Here is a 17,075-nt window from a genome sequence, read left to right as displayed (position 1 = left end):
GCTAGATTTTCTCTTTTTCAATTCCCCTTTTCCTCCCACCCCCACTCTCCTAGAAGAGAGGACACAGTACATTTCTAACTTTTCAACTGTAGACGGCATTCCCTTATCTACCCACATAGCTGCAGTCTGAATGTTTGCTTTACTATAGCTACATAATACAGTGACATAATCTGACAGATAATGCTTAAGAACCTTTCAGGAATATTCAGCCTCTTACAGGCACCTTGGTTCTTTTCAGGATTGTTTCTGTTCCACTGAAATCAATGGGAATCTAGTCACTGACTTCAATAGGTCCAGGATCAGGCCCTTCATTCTCTTGACAAGGGACTCTGTTCTTTTTAACTGTGTGGGGGGAGAGGGGGAAGGGAAAGGGATTAATAGAAAATAAATTGAAGCTTAGCATTGGGAAATCCACCTCTCCATGCCAAAGGATTAAACTGTATTTTTAACAGATGGGTGAAATAATATTGCAGCTTTACAAATCTGTTGCAATTCCCAGTTTCAGTGGAAAGAGTATTTTAAAGCAGTTTGATGACTCTGTCAGTTTGAAAGCTCCGTTAAAAAAACTGGGCCATAAAACAAAACAAAACCTGGACAGATCATTTGTTGAAAGTAAGAGGTCAAACAGCTTCTTTGGAAAATCCCTTGTAGATCTTTCAGACACAGATTAAACCTTCAGTTCCTCCACTGTACAAATGCACTGACACTCAGTGAGAATATTTTTTGGTCTAATACACCACATAAGTGCTGCTGCTAGTGCTAGTCACATCAGAAGATGTCTCCGATACAGCAGGGAGGAACACAAACATGTTTAATGAGATCAGCTCTTGCAAAAATGGATGACAATCTGCCTAGGTCCCAAAGGACCTTCACTGCAGAAACACAGCCTGGAATCAAAGAGGAACTTGTTGGCAGAGTTCACTGAACAAGTTGGCAGATGATGGGCTCTGCCCTTACTAACAACTGCTGCAGTAAAACCAAAAAGGCAGTGTTTTAGTATAATTAACCTTTCCTCTAAAGGGCATGAAGAGCCACCAGCAATCCAACCTCAAATTCTGTTTTACACAGGGAACTGCCTGGCTGTAACCAACAATGGGCCTAGTCCTGATTGCCTTAGACTGTTTTCACTGCAATAAGAGGTGGGGTTTGTACATTGAGATCACTAGTTTGATGTCAGTGGAGATGAGGCACAGGTAGTTTCTACCTTGAAATATCAAGTCAAGATCAACTTTATACCCTCGCACCTGGGTTGGACCTTGACTTGCTATATCAAGGTGAAAACTACCTGTGCCTCATCGGCTCTAGGGTTTTACAGTTAGCTATCTTGATACAGAAACCCCACCTATTATTGCAATGAAGGCAAAGCCATACAAATAGTCCCACTGACTTCAAGGCAAGCAGGAGTTAGCCCATAGTGACCACAGCCAAGGCATTCAATTTTGGGCGGCTAAAGTTAGGCAATGTAAATCCATAGTTAAACACTTCACCTTAACTCAGTAAAGCACTGAAACATGTGCCTATCTCCAAGTACATCCTTAGGTATAGATTTAAAAGCTTTGCTGAATTGGATCTTTAAATAAACGGCATTTATCAGTGGTGCTGAGCACCCACAGCTTCCACTCAATGCAAATAGCCATAAAAAAGTTCCACTTCTTGTTGTTGTTTTTTATTCCACAAAAGTAGGGAATGATTGTGCCTTTAGATAATCAGGAGCACGTTGTCACTTCGCTTTTAATATTCACTACCCTCTGTCTGTGCAGGCACAGTAGCTGGTTTTACAAGAGAAATAGATATAAAAACTGTGCCTGTTTAAGCAGCAATGGATTTCTGTATATCCGAGGGCAGGACTGAGCCCCTTAGGACTCTCCACAATGGAAGCAGACCAAAGTATACATTGAGACTTTATTGGTTGGTCAATCAGAGCCCAACTGACCACACTGAAGTCTGAATCCTCCCTCACCCCTTCAGACTTGGGGTTTCCCATTCATGAATGACTCTAACCAGCTTAAAAAAGTTAGCAAGTCTTCATCCACTCATGAGCATCACTTTGACATCTAAAAAACACACATACTTGGATAGTAAACTTTTTTCCCATCAGTCTTGTACACAACCATTGTGATGAATTCCCGATTGCGTGCGAAGTCATCCTAAAAAGATATTAAAATGAGTTGAACACAGATCCAGAAATTACTACTAATGCATTGTGTAATTCAAATGCATATTTCATCGCTGCTTTTGTATTAGCAATGTGGCTTGATTTGGCATTTATATTTACTGAGGTGCCTATTCCAGCTCCCATGGAAGCCAGTAAAGAATTTGCCAAGGACTTCACTGAGAACAGATCAGGCCTCTAGTATATTGCTCTTAGGCCTGATTAGGGATGGATTTACTAGTGATAGAAAAAAAATCCTTCTACAGCAGTAACACGTCTACGCTACAGCGCGACAGCTTACAGGAGTAGAAGTAATTTCATAACAAGTTTATTTAAAATATATGAATAAAAACTGTTAGAGAGATTACATACATCCTACCATAATGAACTAATTAAACCCCATGATTAGGGCAGAACAGAAGCTGTATGACATACACTTATGTACCATGATCTGAATTCCCCACTACTTCTGCAGTTGACAAAGACATACAGTGAGGTTCACTAGGATCTAGAGAATCAGACAGACAATCTTGTACCCAGATCTGACTATTTCTCAATTGTAATAAATCTGCAGGAAAAATAGTATTATATTAGTCAGAAGAAGAATTTAATACCTTGTCTGTAATGTGTCTGCTGAGCAGAACCCAGACAGCAGCTCCACCTTGTGGACATTGTACTTCCAGTTTGTACTGTGGATTATTAGCCAGGCTGTAGGCATCTTTCACAGGGCCTTGTTTTGCATCCCAAGTACTAAAAGTAATAATAATAGGTTGATGAATAAGATACTAATTCATATTTCTAAAAGTAACTGCAAATCCTGCCTGGAAGTGATACCACTCCTACTTAAGGAAAACTAAGTAACAGAAGCTAAATGATTTCCCACTCAAACCTGCGTAACTTCTAGCCATAAGCATGACAATGGTTACAAAGCACAGCTGTGAGAAACACTATCCCTAACACTTTATTTTACAGATGGCTGTGCTGCAGAACAAACGCTGAATAGGAACAGCACCATGAATAATAAGACCATGCACAAAACACTATAAAAGCAAAAACCATGATTTAGGGAAACACCCACGGGGTAATGAGTTACTGCCATGTATGGCATAAAAGCTGGCACGTGGAAGGGAACCTGTGCTTTCTGTAACTGTAGGACTGTTTAAAAGCTATTAAAATATGGCTAGATCCAAAAATCTACACACATTGGTCTCTCCAATTTTATACACAGAGGGGGCTTTTTAGTTTTAATTAGCAGCTCCACCTTTGGACCAGCATCAGCTTGAATCATAATTTCAAAGCTTTCACACTACCTCATGTGTTGCCTGGAGGAGGATGCTTGATGTGAAAAACAACAGAAGGGGATTAATGCTTCACTAAAAAGCCCAGAACACTGTGGGGATGAACATAGACATACAGGCTCTTTTCTCGTCTAGAATTAATTTTTTCCACTTTACTCAGATGTGATCCATGGAATGCTGCGTTATCAGCTAGCGGGTCCCAACTATTACTGTTACACCTTTATGGTAATGGCCACTATGTGCCAGGTGCTTTCCTGACAGAGGAGGAACAGTCCCCAACAATATATGGACAGCCAGACACTTGGGAAGTTGGAAACAATATTTTCCTTTCTGATTTACTTAATATACACATTAAAAAGAGTCTTGCTGTAGGCAGCACAGCAGAAGTGGGTCTTCACAACTGAGTTAAATGTGGATACAGCAAGAGCCTTTGCAAAAGTTGTACCATGCACAGCCAGTGAGTGGCACAGAAGAAGGCATGAAGGGATTTGTGTGAATCTGATACATGGGCCAACAGGGCGAGAATATTGGCAAAGTGGAGCTGGTAACACAAAGTGAGAGGAGTTCAGAGAAGTAAGGAGAGACAGAGTTACACACAGCTTAGAAGGGAGTGATAAGAAGCCAGAATTTGATGCGACAGAGGATAGGGAGCGATGTGATCAAATCAATGGACAAGGAAGATGACTTATGACAGTGAATGCTGAAATGCAGAGTTATGGGTAAGGTCATGGGACTCATCCATCCCAAGTTAATAATTTCAGTGATTTTTAAAAGTGCAAATATTCTCAGTTTATCTGGGAGAGACTGTGTGCATTGCCCAGGCTACATATTAACTTCCCAGGGACATGGGATAAGTAAAAGTAACTGCCCTATTCTTCAAGCACCCCTCAGCAGACTATTCAAGGAAAGCATGGATGGAAGATGCAGAAGGCTACAAGTCCAATCGCCCAGCAGTTAGCACTGAGGTCAGTGGAGTTACACTGCATTTATGTGAGCGGGATAAAGAACAGAATCTGGACCATGGATTTTAAAGTGGATGTCAGGCTCTGAATGAAGAGACTGGTCTCCAACCAATGCTCATAAATTGGGGACTGATGAGGAGAAAGGAAAGAAGGAAAATGCCACATCAATATTGTTGTTTCAAACTTCAAATTAATATGACTATGTTGTAGATCTTAACATTTCAATCTTTTCTGTTGGACCAACCTGTGAATACACGTTGATTCTTTAAAAAGACTTGGGTTCCAGCTCAAATAAATAACATCGTAATACTGGCAAAGATCCTCCCAGGCAATCCAGAAAATCCCTACAAAGGAAACACATTTTTCATTGTTTGCTTGAAAAATATCTTTGCTCTACACATTTTGCAGGACCCTAATTACACACAAGCGCCAAGGTTTGTATAAAATCCATTCTCATAAACCTGAATACAAATGTCCACGCTGTTCATCTTCCCGTCTACAAACAACCTCCACAATAGGCCAGTTTGGTAAACCAAAAGAGATTGAAGTTGACCTCTGAGACACCATCTGGTCACTGTCTCTGCTGATCAGTTAGGCCTTTGCTTTTCCTCAGCCAGGGCCGGCTCTAGGCACCAGCAAAACAAGCTGGTGCTTGGGGTGGCACATTTTTAGGGCGGCATGGCCGGCGTCAGAATGCCGCCCCTAAAAATGTGCCCCGGCCGCCCTAGCTCACCTCTGCTGCTGCCACGGCGCGCGAAACAGCTGATTCGCGCGCCGCTACTCGCCCTCCCTCCCAGGCTCTCAAGTCTGAGAGGGAGGGGGAGCAGCGGCGCGCGAATCAGGTGTTTTGCACGCCGCGGCGGCTCGGGGGCTCTGAGGGCGAGGGGGGAGGAGGCAGGGAAGGGGCGGAGTAGAGGCGGGGCCGGGGGTGGGGTAATTAAAAAACGGGGGGGGGAGGGCGGCCAAAATTGTTTTTGCCTTGGGCAGCAAAAATCCTAGAGCCGGCCCTGTCCTCAGAAGAAAGAATATTTTGCATTTTTAAGTGATGAGCAAAAGCCGTAATCCTTGTGCCCTCCTAAGAGTGGCAATGTTAACCACTTCTGTACTGCCCCCTACTTTCTTAGGATTCTGAAAAATTAGATATAATTAATAGGTAACCTCCAGTTTAGGTAATCTAGCTCACTGTTTTCTACCTATTTAACTGAAGGTCCATCAGAGAAGGGACATCACTTGTCCAGCAGAACAAGCTCTTACTCTGAGAGGAAAGTACACATGGCATTGTTTGAGATCTTTCCCTAGCATTCCACTTAACATCCATTTGGGTGAGCTCTAGCACACTGGAATTTGCTTTACAATATTATACAATCTTTACAATATTCACTGGCAATTATTATCCTCTCCCCAGCGCCCCAATTGCAACCACAGCCAACACTACTACAAGCTATTGAAATCCTGCTCCTTGAACTCTCCATATGCTCACAGCACTGTAACACAAGCTGCTAATACAGATGTAGTTCAGACTTACAGTACAAAGAATATCCAGTGTCATCGCAACTGTACATTTTGATACCAAGACTAGTCAGATACCAATCCAATCATAAAAAGTAACATCTTTACAATCCCTTTACAGAACCCAGGGATTTAAATCCAAGTACTGTCAAGTGATGCATTAATAAATGAATAACTAGCTATCCTACCTGAAGATTATAAAGCCAGTGTCAGGATGGAATTACTTTCTGCTAATAAATAATGTTTTTCCACCTAGCTATTTACACCACACTCATCAACATGGAATCTCAGTGCCTTTGCATCCATCGTTTTGTAAAAAAATATATGACACCAGACCCAAAAAGGGTTAATTAGTTACAGTGGGGAGACAAGAGACAACTGTTAGCATAGAGGGAAAAAAACTACATTGTATTTCCAAAGTGGAGCAGCTATTGTAGCATTTGGGAACTGCCTGATCTAGTGGCAGCATTTTGCCCTGCCAAATGGGAAACCCATGCTGCTTTCCTTGATGCAGTGCATTAGTTCTACCTGGGGGAAGATGGGGTAACAAGACAGTGCCTGGTATTGCTCAAGCAATCTCTCTACATAATTATGTAGTAGTCCGGTTGGGCTCAAAGAAATATCTCAGCAACTTATAGTCATCCAGTCAACAAGTGCATGCAACTAAAGATTTGTGTACATTAAAGTGTAGCACAGGGAGAAAATCTTCAAGTCCCCATTACAGACATCACGGATCTCTTGGGCGAAAGGAAATAAAACATTCCTTACAAGGAGTGTATGAATATGTATTTCTGAATGCTAGGAAAACAGCTAATGAAGTACTGAAGAGTCCACTCACGTACTAGTAAATGGTATTATGAGGTTTCTCAGTATGTGTTATGAAGTATTAAGGATGGCCAAAATCCCATGATTAAAAAAAGGAAAATAGAAGCTAATACTAAGAAATAACCTCTTAAATTTAAAATATATTAAATGACCCACTCTATTCAAATCTAGTCAATTTTGAAACATGAGTTTAAAGTAATATCAGGTACTTCTTACCTGCCTTTGCCATTTTTTTTTGCTTTACAGTCTTGTTTATTGTCCCGTCTCCCCCTTTGCTGTGTGAATGACCCACAAAAACAAGGAAACTGCCCCCCTCCCCCCCCCACACACACCTGCTCTCAATTACTCAAATTGACAAGAGGTCTTTTTTCCTAATCTTCTAGTGATAGTATCCTTAAATGTTACTTGTAACATAAGTAAACAAACAAAAAAAAGTCAAACAGAAGTATGATTCTTTTTGACTTGACGACATCTTTTAAATTCATTTTACCATTGTCTATTTTTTGAGCTGTTCGAGGATCAAAGTTTAAGTATTTTTGTAGCCCTGGGGTCCAATTTTTCACATCATTTTCACTATATCTTCCTTTCCAGCGTAAGTGACTCCAGGGATTTTTCAACTGGAGGAATCGAAGCCCCTAGAGAAACAAAAAAAATCGCCTGATTTATCTTGTCAGGATAAGAGCGAACATATTGTTAATCTTACCTAATAGATACACAAACTAAACACTGAAGGAAATACAGTGTTACGTTTTTGGGAATAACTTGATAAAGCTCTTGAGCAAGAAAAAGATTTCAAGCCCCGTCTTTGAGCAAAACTCCACTGTCACTGGACAATCATGTTTAAATCCACCATCTATTACAACTGATGACAGGTATGTAGAAAGCACCCACTACAAAGCTTCTTGTTTTACTGGATACCTTATATTCTCTAATATCCAAAACAGCATATGCATGGGTTGGAACTAAACCCCATTTCTCTCCTTCCTCTTCAGACATCACTCCAGTTGCTGTTGTGATAAGGACATCGCCTTTGTGAAATCTGGAGGGGAAAATTAAGGAAGCTTAGTTTAGGTTATTAGCACATGTAAAATGACCAGTGTAATATTATTACATTTATTGAACACTAAACTCTCTACTTCCAAATTGTGGTATTGTTAAGACCCAACTTTACAAACCTGGAGTGCAAGTAATCTTTTCTGAAGGAGACAGAAATTATTTGTACAAGCTCAATAAAAGAAGGTATAATTGTTACTTTTCAACATTTAAGATCAGGCTCTAGTAGGAAAATTACTGTTGTCATGAAAACAACATGTCAGATTCAGTCTTACACTGACAATATCATTTATTAAAGCCGCTCAGTGAAATAAATCTTCTACTTAACACATTGTTCGATCCTTTGATGCTAGTCAATCGCTATATACATCAAACTGAAATTCACAAGTCTCTGCACTTATGATCTTGGGGGCAAATTTTCTAAGAACCAGAGGGTGAAAAGTACATGCTTCCATATTCCTACATCAGTTTGTGTGTACAAATGCTGGTTTAACATCAGTGTAGGTCTGTAGTGTCTGAAAATTTAGCCCCCCCAATGCCTAAATACAGAGAAACAGATCGTAAGAGTGACTGTCAACCTACTAGGAGGTCACAAATCTACTGAAGAAAATGTGAGGTTGTGTGTTAGGTGTACAGAGTTTGCTTGTTTTAATGCTTTGGCCAAGCTGAGATCCCTTTCCCATCATGTTGGCGCTCTGCCTTCCTTGACAATGAGGAGAAAGTGGTTGGCTAAATAAGACTTTTCTTAATTTGGGGTGGGGAAAAAGGAACAACGCCTGCAGCTGAAAAACATAATTAGGCCACACGTATCACGACAGCAGGATTGATATACTAAGCCCCAGGTTAGTATCATGGTCCTGACAGGTACAGAGCACCTCTGTGCTCCTCCACAGGAGATCTACTGGTTGGGCAGTTAGTAAGGACTCTGGTGGCACTATTAGAGTAACCTCACCACACCTGTTTCCACTCTGAAGTCAGCTTCATGCTGCATAGTTGGGAAATCCATCCTCCTTTCTCTGGCTCCTGCTTCCTCCTGAATCTAGCCCATGGGAGGATTCAACTTCCACTCCCCATTTCCCACTCTCTCCCCCTCCCGCCCCCCCACCATTGGCAGGGAAGAGGGATTATTATTTTTTTTAAATTACAGTTCTGCTAGAGATGGGGATCCAGTTCTCCATCTATTAACAGAGCCCCCTTGTTTCTCCATTAGCCTCTGATGTCAAAACCATTAATAACCTATTTCTCCAGCGGATTTCAAAGGAGAGTGCAGAGAGGGGCTATGAAGGATCAGATGTAGTAGGACCACAATGCTTGTGTTGAGAGCTAGTGACAAAGACCATCACGTTTTTAGTCACTTTCATATCATTAACGCATCTGTTTCACGAAGAGCATCTTCTGTCACCAAGGAAGAACAAACTTCTACCTCTGATAGAGCATTCTGAAAGAACTGTCCTTATTGAAAGCCTGATTGTCTGAGTGCATAGCAATCCTCTCTGGTATCCAGCCAGTCAGTGCATGGAGATCAATGTTCTGAAATGCAAGCATATTTGGTCATAAGAGACACATTAAGCTACCTTTAAGTGTATTTTAAAATGCCTTCTATTAATTTAGTTCATATTGTACACAGAGCTATTTTGCACCAGCCTCATAACACTTATGAGAGCAATTTTTCATTAGACTAGCCTGTGCTTAAGCATAAGAAAATGATTTTCTCAAACAAGTGGCTTGATAATCAGTACTGTTCACTGGTATCTTTTTAAAGTACAATTATTAGTGTTTCAAGCTCATGGTTTCAAATTCCCAGTACTCGCAGAGTGAGGTCCCAAAACAAGCCTCTGTCGAGTCTTGCCACAAAGTGCACCTTCAATAGTTCAGCTTTTACTCTAGCTGGTCTCCAAGACACAACTAGCTTTACATGGTGAAAAGGCCTGCACAATAAAAGCAATTTCAATTTAACTAGCAGTGGTGCACTTTACAAGCACAATACTGGGCTTCACTCTCCCAAAAATACTTAGAAAAAAAAGGTCTTTTTTCCCCTATTCCCTCTCCCAAATAAGCAGGGTTATGAAAGCGCAAAGAAATGCCTCCCAACTTGTCTAAGGCCAGTACTGACAGATAGGCCTTGGAGAGCAACACATCCGGTGCAGGCATTGGGAAATGCTTCTCTGATTATGCAAAGGAGGAGACATACTGTCAAGAGCTGGAGTTTCTATCTTTCATTGAAACAAATGCTAGAAGTCAAGTTGTTCCTTGTCATTGACAACTTCCCTATTCTCTGAAATTGTGTGTCATGGTAATGACTTGAACACACTTAGAAAAATCTACACTATTGTTACTCTCTATACAAAACCAAATTCAACGAGAAAGTTCCCGATAACCTACCCAAAAGCTCAAAAGAAGATGAGCAACCAAAGTAAAAAGCAATGAAGTCTGGTTTTCAGGACATCATCAGGCGTGAACTTTGGTATGAACTGAGAAATATGCTGCGAGAGTTCAAATGTTAGGAAGCATTTCTTCATGTGATTAGAGACCAAAGTCTGCTTGGATCAGCAAAATCGATCCAGTTCTTGTTGCAAGTGTTTTGCTTCTCAGATTAAACTTGAGCATTATATAAAATGTTGTGGTTGCTAAAGAAACTACTATATGAATACCAAGCAACAGAGGGTCCTGTGGCACCTTTAAGACTAACAGAAGTATTGGGAGCATAAGCTTTCATGGGTAAGAACCTCACTTCTTCAGATGCAAGTTATGAATACCAAGTTACATAACTATGTATGTTAGTATTATTCTATCAAATAATACTACGTTACACATGTACCCATTCTCACCATGTGCATAAGAGCACTAAAATGATTGATGTGCTCCTCCCCTAGCCAATTCCTCAACTTAATAAGGGAGATTGTCTCTTTTACTTATTATACAAATGGCATTAGAGACCAAAAGGGTTATTAGTGTAAGACACAAAACTATGGTTTTATGAAACATACAAGAGCCCTAATGAAACTTCTCAAAATAAACATAGGTACTTTGCAGGTTTGGGGCCTATTTTTTAAAAGACTTACTCATGTGTAACTGTACCCACAAGCAGTCTCACTGAAATCCCTTTTGATGGGACTATTCCTACTGAATCCAGTTAAGCACGTGTGTAAGCATTTGCAAGATCGGGACCATGGTCTCTAGCGTATGTGATCCAAGAGATGCTAAAAGCAACTTAATTTATATTTACTAAAATCATCAAAATAACTTTTAAAATCTATATATAAAAATAAACCCAGACAGCAACATACAAAAGAAAAGTCATTCCTCTCCTCAGACAATTCATTTAGATCTCATCACTATTCATTTGAAGGAAAGCTATGTGCTATGGGATGATCTACATGGACATTTTTGCCTATTGCAAAGAATAATCTGGTACTCACAGAATTTGATCCAGGAAAATCATATCCACCCATGACCTTCATGTAAGCTTTTTCTATCAGGGATACCCACAATTCACTTTTATTGTTGGAATAAGAGCAAAGGAGTTCTCCACTGTGATCTATAGGTAACTGGTCATCTATTATCACCTGAGCAAATAAGCAAACAAATTATCATAAAAGTGATAATTCAAACAAACTTTTCTCAAAAGATGAAAATCCTCAGAAGCTCATTCTATTTCATATAGCTGCTTTCAGATTGCGAGGAAACTAAACATTGTTCCTCGACTTAAAAACACAACAATTAATTCATAATAGCAGTGTAGCCTAGTGGATAGAGCACTGAACTGGGACTTGGGAGACCTGGATCCTATTCTGAGCTCTGCCACCAGCAGGCTGGGTGACCGTGGACAAGGCACTTCACTCTGTGCCTCAGTTTCTCTAGCTGTAAGATGGGGATAATAGTATTGACCAACTTTGTAAAGCACTTTGAGATCTACTGATGAAAAGGTCTATACATAAGCTAGGTATTATTATTATTAAATGTATAGAAAAGTCTAACAAAACCCCCTCACCCAGTCAATCAGAAATATGAATAGTTATATTTGTCCAAAGGGAAGATGGCCTCAGACTTCATCACATCTGCTATTCCAGTTCCTTCATTCGATTGTTTGTAGTTTTTCCTTTTCTTGAAAGAAGCAGCCACATGACGGTGGTTTTGAAACTATTAAAATCTCTGTTTTAAATTAGGCAGAATAGTGTGTGAGTTTTTACTCCAAAAATGGTCTGTAATGGCTCCACAAAGAAAATATCTCAGCCTCATCATGACACTAATCTGTCACTGGTACAGACCATTAATGAAGCACAAACTTATGGCACAACCCCGCAAACTTGCATGTGAGTAACCTTACTCTCCTGAGTGGCCCCAGTGACTTCAATGGGACTCATTCACGTGAGTAAGGATATTTACATGCAGGTGTTACCGTAGGAGAGCACAGCTGCTATGTAAAACTCAGCTGGCCTAACCTGCTCAACACACCTCACACACTATAGTTGGCATGATATTTATTTAAGAGGTGTCATGTAATAACTCACTGACCCTTAATATTCTTGTGTGATGTATGGTTAATCTACAACCACGTATACAGAGGTGCTGGAAATGCGTAACTAAAATGTGTTTAAATCAGGCACGTCAGGGAAAGTTGATAAACAAGTTTTTCCAGACAAAGGAAAGGGGATGCCACCTCAAGCCAGGTGTGGACAAGGACAGTGGGCTATTCATTTGTATTGGAGATTGCAGAAAGATCATTTGCACTGTAAAAAAATCACAAGTAGAGGGTGAAGTCAGCATGGTGTCTAGGCCAGAAAGCATGGTGTCTACACTCAGCAAGGGAAAGCTACTTTACCTGGGGATACACTTAAGAATATATTTCAAAGGTTTACTGAACCCCTAAGTTATCCTTCATCTAAGGAGGCAAAGAAATCAAGTGCTTTGAGCTCCATGTGCTGGGTCCTGGCTAAATAACGGGCCAGGCATGCTGGAAGAATGACAGTGGTGAGAAAACTTCTTTGAACCAAAGACTCTAGTTTGTTGAGTTTCAGTCTGAGAGGTGTATTTTTACTTGTTTGTTTGAAACTATTTCTATCCTTATTGCTTATACTTGGCATAACTTAAACCTATCTCCATTTGTTAATAAACTTGTTTTACTTTTACAACAAACCAACTCAGTGCTTTGATTGAAGTGGAGAGTTTGTCAACCCCAGTGAATAAGCTGTTGCGTACTGTCTCTTTAAAGGCGCAGCAAATGTGATAATGTTTTGTGGTGCTACAGTAAGAGGGGCTGAGCACTGCAGAGAAAGCCGTTTTGGGGGAGAACTTGGATCTGCAAGGGTGTTGATGTCACCCTCCAAGGAGTAACCAGGCTGGTGAAAGTCAGGGTAAGGCTACTGTGCTACAAAGCACACTGTCTGAATAAAAGCAGCACAGAACAGCAGCACCCAGGGTTACAGGGCAAAACCCCTTACTGCTCTGTGTTGATCCCCAGAGTGTCACAGCATCTTTACAGGGTCAGGCACCTATGCTATATTACACATTATTATGTAACCAAAATGAAATGTAGCAAGGTGTAATAATTGCACATGCTTTCCAACAAATGTACATCTAGAATTCTTACTGAGAAATAAAACACAGCTTCACAATGAAACAGAAAGAACTTTCAAGGTAGTTAGCTTATCCAATAATCATACTACTCTCCTTAAAGCTAATTACCTTTCTAGGGACACCGTTGATATGAAGTTTTACCATGTACTTTCCACATGGATTATACTCTGGTTCTCCTTTTTTATTCTGAGGGTAAATTATGCTATTAGAAAAAGAAAAAGAAATTATAATATATCTGAACAATGTGTTGTATGTATACATACTGCCTGATGTTTAAAAAAACGTTACATTAATTGGATCTATTTTTGGAATTTAAAAATGCATGTCACCATCTCAAATTACTAGAATGTGTGTGAATCACAGCATGAGAAATGTAACTAAATTTTCTTGTTTTAATTTATATTTCGAACAAGATCTGTATACCTCATACTTTCTGCAGTCACCCACTCAGTCAGCTAGTCATTCATAGATAATTGAACAAAATAAATGCATGCAACTGTATATTTTACCATTCGAGCAATGTTATATATCTTTCTGAATACATACAATATTTGTATGCATTGCAAATCAAAGACCATGAGTGAAGAAGTTAAGGTTTTAAGAGACCATTGCCCGAGGGATAAGGTAATAAAAAGACAAATGGCAGTGGTTTGGGCAAAATACTGCTAAAAACTAATTTGGTTAAAACAAAATTTCAAAAACTCTTGGGCCCTGATCCCACAGTGGGCTCCATGTGACAGACTGCTAAGCCCATGTGGAGTTCATCACAGGATCAGGACTTTAGTTGATAACAATATCTCAATTCTATTTAACATCAATGCTGAAGCAAGAGGTAAAATGTGGCACGTACTGTACAGCAGTTGGCATAGTAAAGAGTGAAAACAAGTGAATGAAGCATGATTAAGGGAGATAAAAGTGAAATAAAAAAAATCCCCCCAAATGGCCAAATTTTCCAAGCATGGGTGTCTAAAGTGAAGATTCAAAAACCATATTCAGCATGTACGAAAAGGTGGGTTCATTTTCAGAAGTGCTGAGCAGCACAAATTCCAGTGACGTAAACAGGAACGGCAGGTGCTCTGCACCTTTGAAAATAGGGACATTTTTATTCAGGTGCCCAAATATGAATTTAGGAGTCTAACTTTAGGCAGGTAAGCTTGAAAATTTTGAACCAAATGTCTACATTTGGACTTATTACATTTTGTAGAATCTCAGGTTTATGTAGGTTTATGTTAAGCTTGCTTATAAACATATGTTAAATCATCACATCCATAATATAGACTTCTATCTGTTATAGCCAATGTTAAAAAGAAACAGGCTTTAAACGTTGCATAACTGACAAGATTTTAGACAGGAACAGCCATTTACCTTGTAATCAACTTTTTGTTGTACCGTCTCTCGTATGCAGCGCTGATAGCTAGTGATGCCACAAAAGAACAATCTGATACTATTGTCTAGGAGCAAAAGACACTAGTGAGGGTTTAACTGTTATTAATATTTAACAGGAAAAAGTTCAATTAGAAGTGCTTCCAACAAACAAAAGGATTACTGAACCGAGAGAGGCAAAGGCACTCCCAACGGGTTGGGAAATCTAAGTTTCCTCAAAACTAAAACCTGATAAACTGAGACAAAAGGAAGGAATTAACTGGATGAGGACCAGAGACAGATGATTCCTAAACGTCCACAGTGTGAACAATGGGAAAAGCTCTCATTGATTTCAGAGGACTCTGAATCAGGCCCTATGTGGCTTAATATTGGGACAAAATATATATAGTTTTGCCACAAAAACCCTCCACCACTTTCGGTGGTCTGACTTCTGTTTCCATTTATGTGGCCTAAATTTAAATTTACCTGCACAGAATTTGGTTAATCATTTGTCAGGACCAATTAGTTTTGTCTGACTTCAGATTGCAAATGGAGCAATGACATAGCTATTTTGATTGGTAGAGCAAAAATTGCCAATTACAAAGCTCCACCAACCTCAATGTAAAGTTATATCTTTGGTAGAGGAGAAAAATAACTTAAGTTGTCACTAATTTTCCTAGCAAGGGTTAAAAAAAAAAAAACAACCACCAACTCACAGACATCAAATTAAACACATGGTTTAATATTACATACCGTATATACTTGTTCATAAGCTGAATTTTTTTTAGTAAAAAAGGGAAGCACCAGAGAAGGGGGTCGGCTTATGAACGGGTATAGAGAGGGAGAGGTGGGACACAGCCCTTCCCCCAACAGAGGGAGCAAGGAGAGGCAGCACAGCCAGCAGAGACAGAAGGGAAGAGGCGGGGCCAGAGTCTCTCCACTTCTGGCCACGCTGCTCTCCCCCCAGCCTCCAAAGCAGCTGTAGCTCTGGGGCTGGCAGGCTGCAGCCGTGCCGCTCGGCCCCACTCCCCAGAGCAGGCTGTGGCCATGGCGCCCGGGCGCTGGAGCACGCTGTGGCAGTGCTGCCCGGCCCAGCCCGCTGGAACATGCTGCGACCGCGCAGCCCAGTCTGGCCCGCCGGAGCAGGCTGTGGCCGCGCTGCCCAGCCTGCCGGAGCAGCTCCAGCCAGGTCAGAGACATCCTCCTCTGGCCCTCCCCAGATAAGGTGGGAAGGGATGGGATGGGGAGAGTGTGGGGGTCCCGGGCCAGGGATGGGGTCACATGGGGGGTGGTCACAGGGGTTACTCCCCTGACTCCCAGCTTCTCCCCCCAAAAAAAAGTTTCCCCACCAGTTGCTGTCCCAGCCCGTCAGGGTAAGCGGCTGGCGTGCCAGGACACTTTGTTTACTTAGGTTTACCTCCATGCCTGCGGACGCTCGAGGTAAACAAACCATCTCGACCCACCAGCGGCTTATCCTGATGGCCCGGGAGCCAAAGTTTGCTGACCCCTAAATTATAGGGTCGGCTTATGAACGAGTTATAAAAATTTTCCATTTTTTCTTATCCATCTTGGGGGGCTCAGCTTATAAACGAACCGGCTTACGATCGAGTATATATGGCATAAGCAAGTGTGTAATATGCTACTGTTAGGAAACAAAAGGGCAAACCTTGCTTCTACTATTCTTAAATCCACGGAAGCAAGTGGAGATGGAAAGAGATTAAAGCTAGCTGAAGGTGGGCTCTGCCATCTTGTGGCTGGTTGCAGGATAGAACAGTTTAGGTCAGGCTAGACAGTGCAAGCTCTGAAACTCATCTTATTGCTGCTCAAAAAACCCATTGTATGTGCCCCCCCTCATGTATGGTGCAAAACACTGATTTTTATTTTTACTGTTAACATGTCAGAAGCTAGAGTGCTCTGGCCCTTGTCCAGTTTTACCTTATGCATCCCATAGCTAACAGATCAATGACTCTTGATTCTTAGAGGTCTGAAGAAGGCAGATACCTTATGAGTCTATAATGGGCTGCTCACTGGAATACATGACTGCCCAAATGTAGTTTTTTAAACTAGATTCCTTTGGATATGGAGATCTGAGGTGTACAATAGTTACGTTTTCCATTCCTACCTATATTTTCCCTCTGTTTATTCTTACACTCATAAATAAAGTAAGGCTGTCAAATAATTTAAAAAAATTGCAATTAATCATGAGATTAAAAAATAGTCTTGATTAATCACAGTTTCAATCACATTGTTCAATTCACCTCATACAAGTAATATAGTGCCATCTCTATTGTGAAAGTTCAATAACAAATGTAGATTTTTTATTCTATAACTGCACTC

General features: G+C 40.7%; 1 protein-coding gene across 1 annotated transcript in view; it reads right to left on the bottom strand.

The window, feature by feature from the left end:
* Positions 1-17,075, bottom strand: part of CAPN7 (calpain 7) — a 35,909-nt gene that overhangs the window by 6,001 nt on the left and 12,833 nt on the right. The window contains exons 8-16 of the mRNA XM_024194486.3: positions 14,742-14,827; positions 13,485-13,578; positions 11,219-11,365; positions 9,223-9,329; positions 7,665-7,785; positions 7,237-7,381; positions 4,657-4,756; positions 2,767-2,902; positions 2,072-2,147 (exon numbers count right to left, since the gene is read on the bottom strand). Of these exons, the coding sequence (XP_024050254.1) occupies positions 2,072-2,147; positions 2,767-2,902; positions 4,657-4,756; positions 7,237-7,381; positions 7,665-7,785; positions 9,223-9,329; positions 11,219-11,365; positions 13,485-13,578; positions 14,742-14,827 (1,012 nt within the window). The remainder of the gene's footprint in view (positions 1-2,071; positions 2,148-2,766; positions 2,903-4,656; positions 4,757-7,236; positions 7,382-7,664; positions 7,786-9,222; positions 9,330-11,218; positions 11,366-13,484; positions 13,579-14,741; positions 14,828-17,075) is intronic.

Source organism: Terrapene carolina, unplaced genomic scaffold (assembly GCF_002925995.2).
Source record: "Terrapene carolina triunguis isolate 2854851 unplaced genomic scaffold, T_m_triunguis-2.0 Scaffold84, whole genome shotgun sequence".
NCBI classification, from domain to species: domain Eukaryota; kingdom Metazoa; phylum Chordata; order Testudines; family Emydidae; genus Terrapene; species Terrapene triunguis.
Note: the sequence above shows the minus strand (reverse complement) of the source record. Positions and strands in the feature narration are given on the sequence as shown.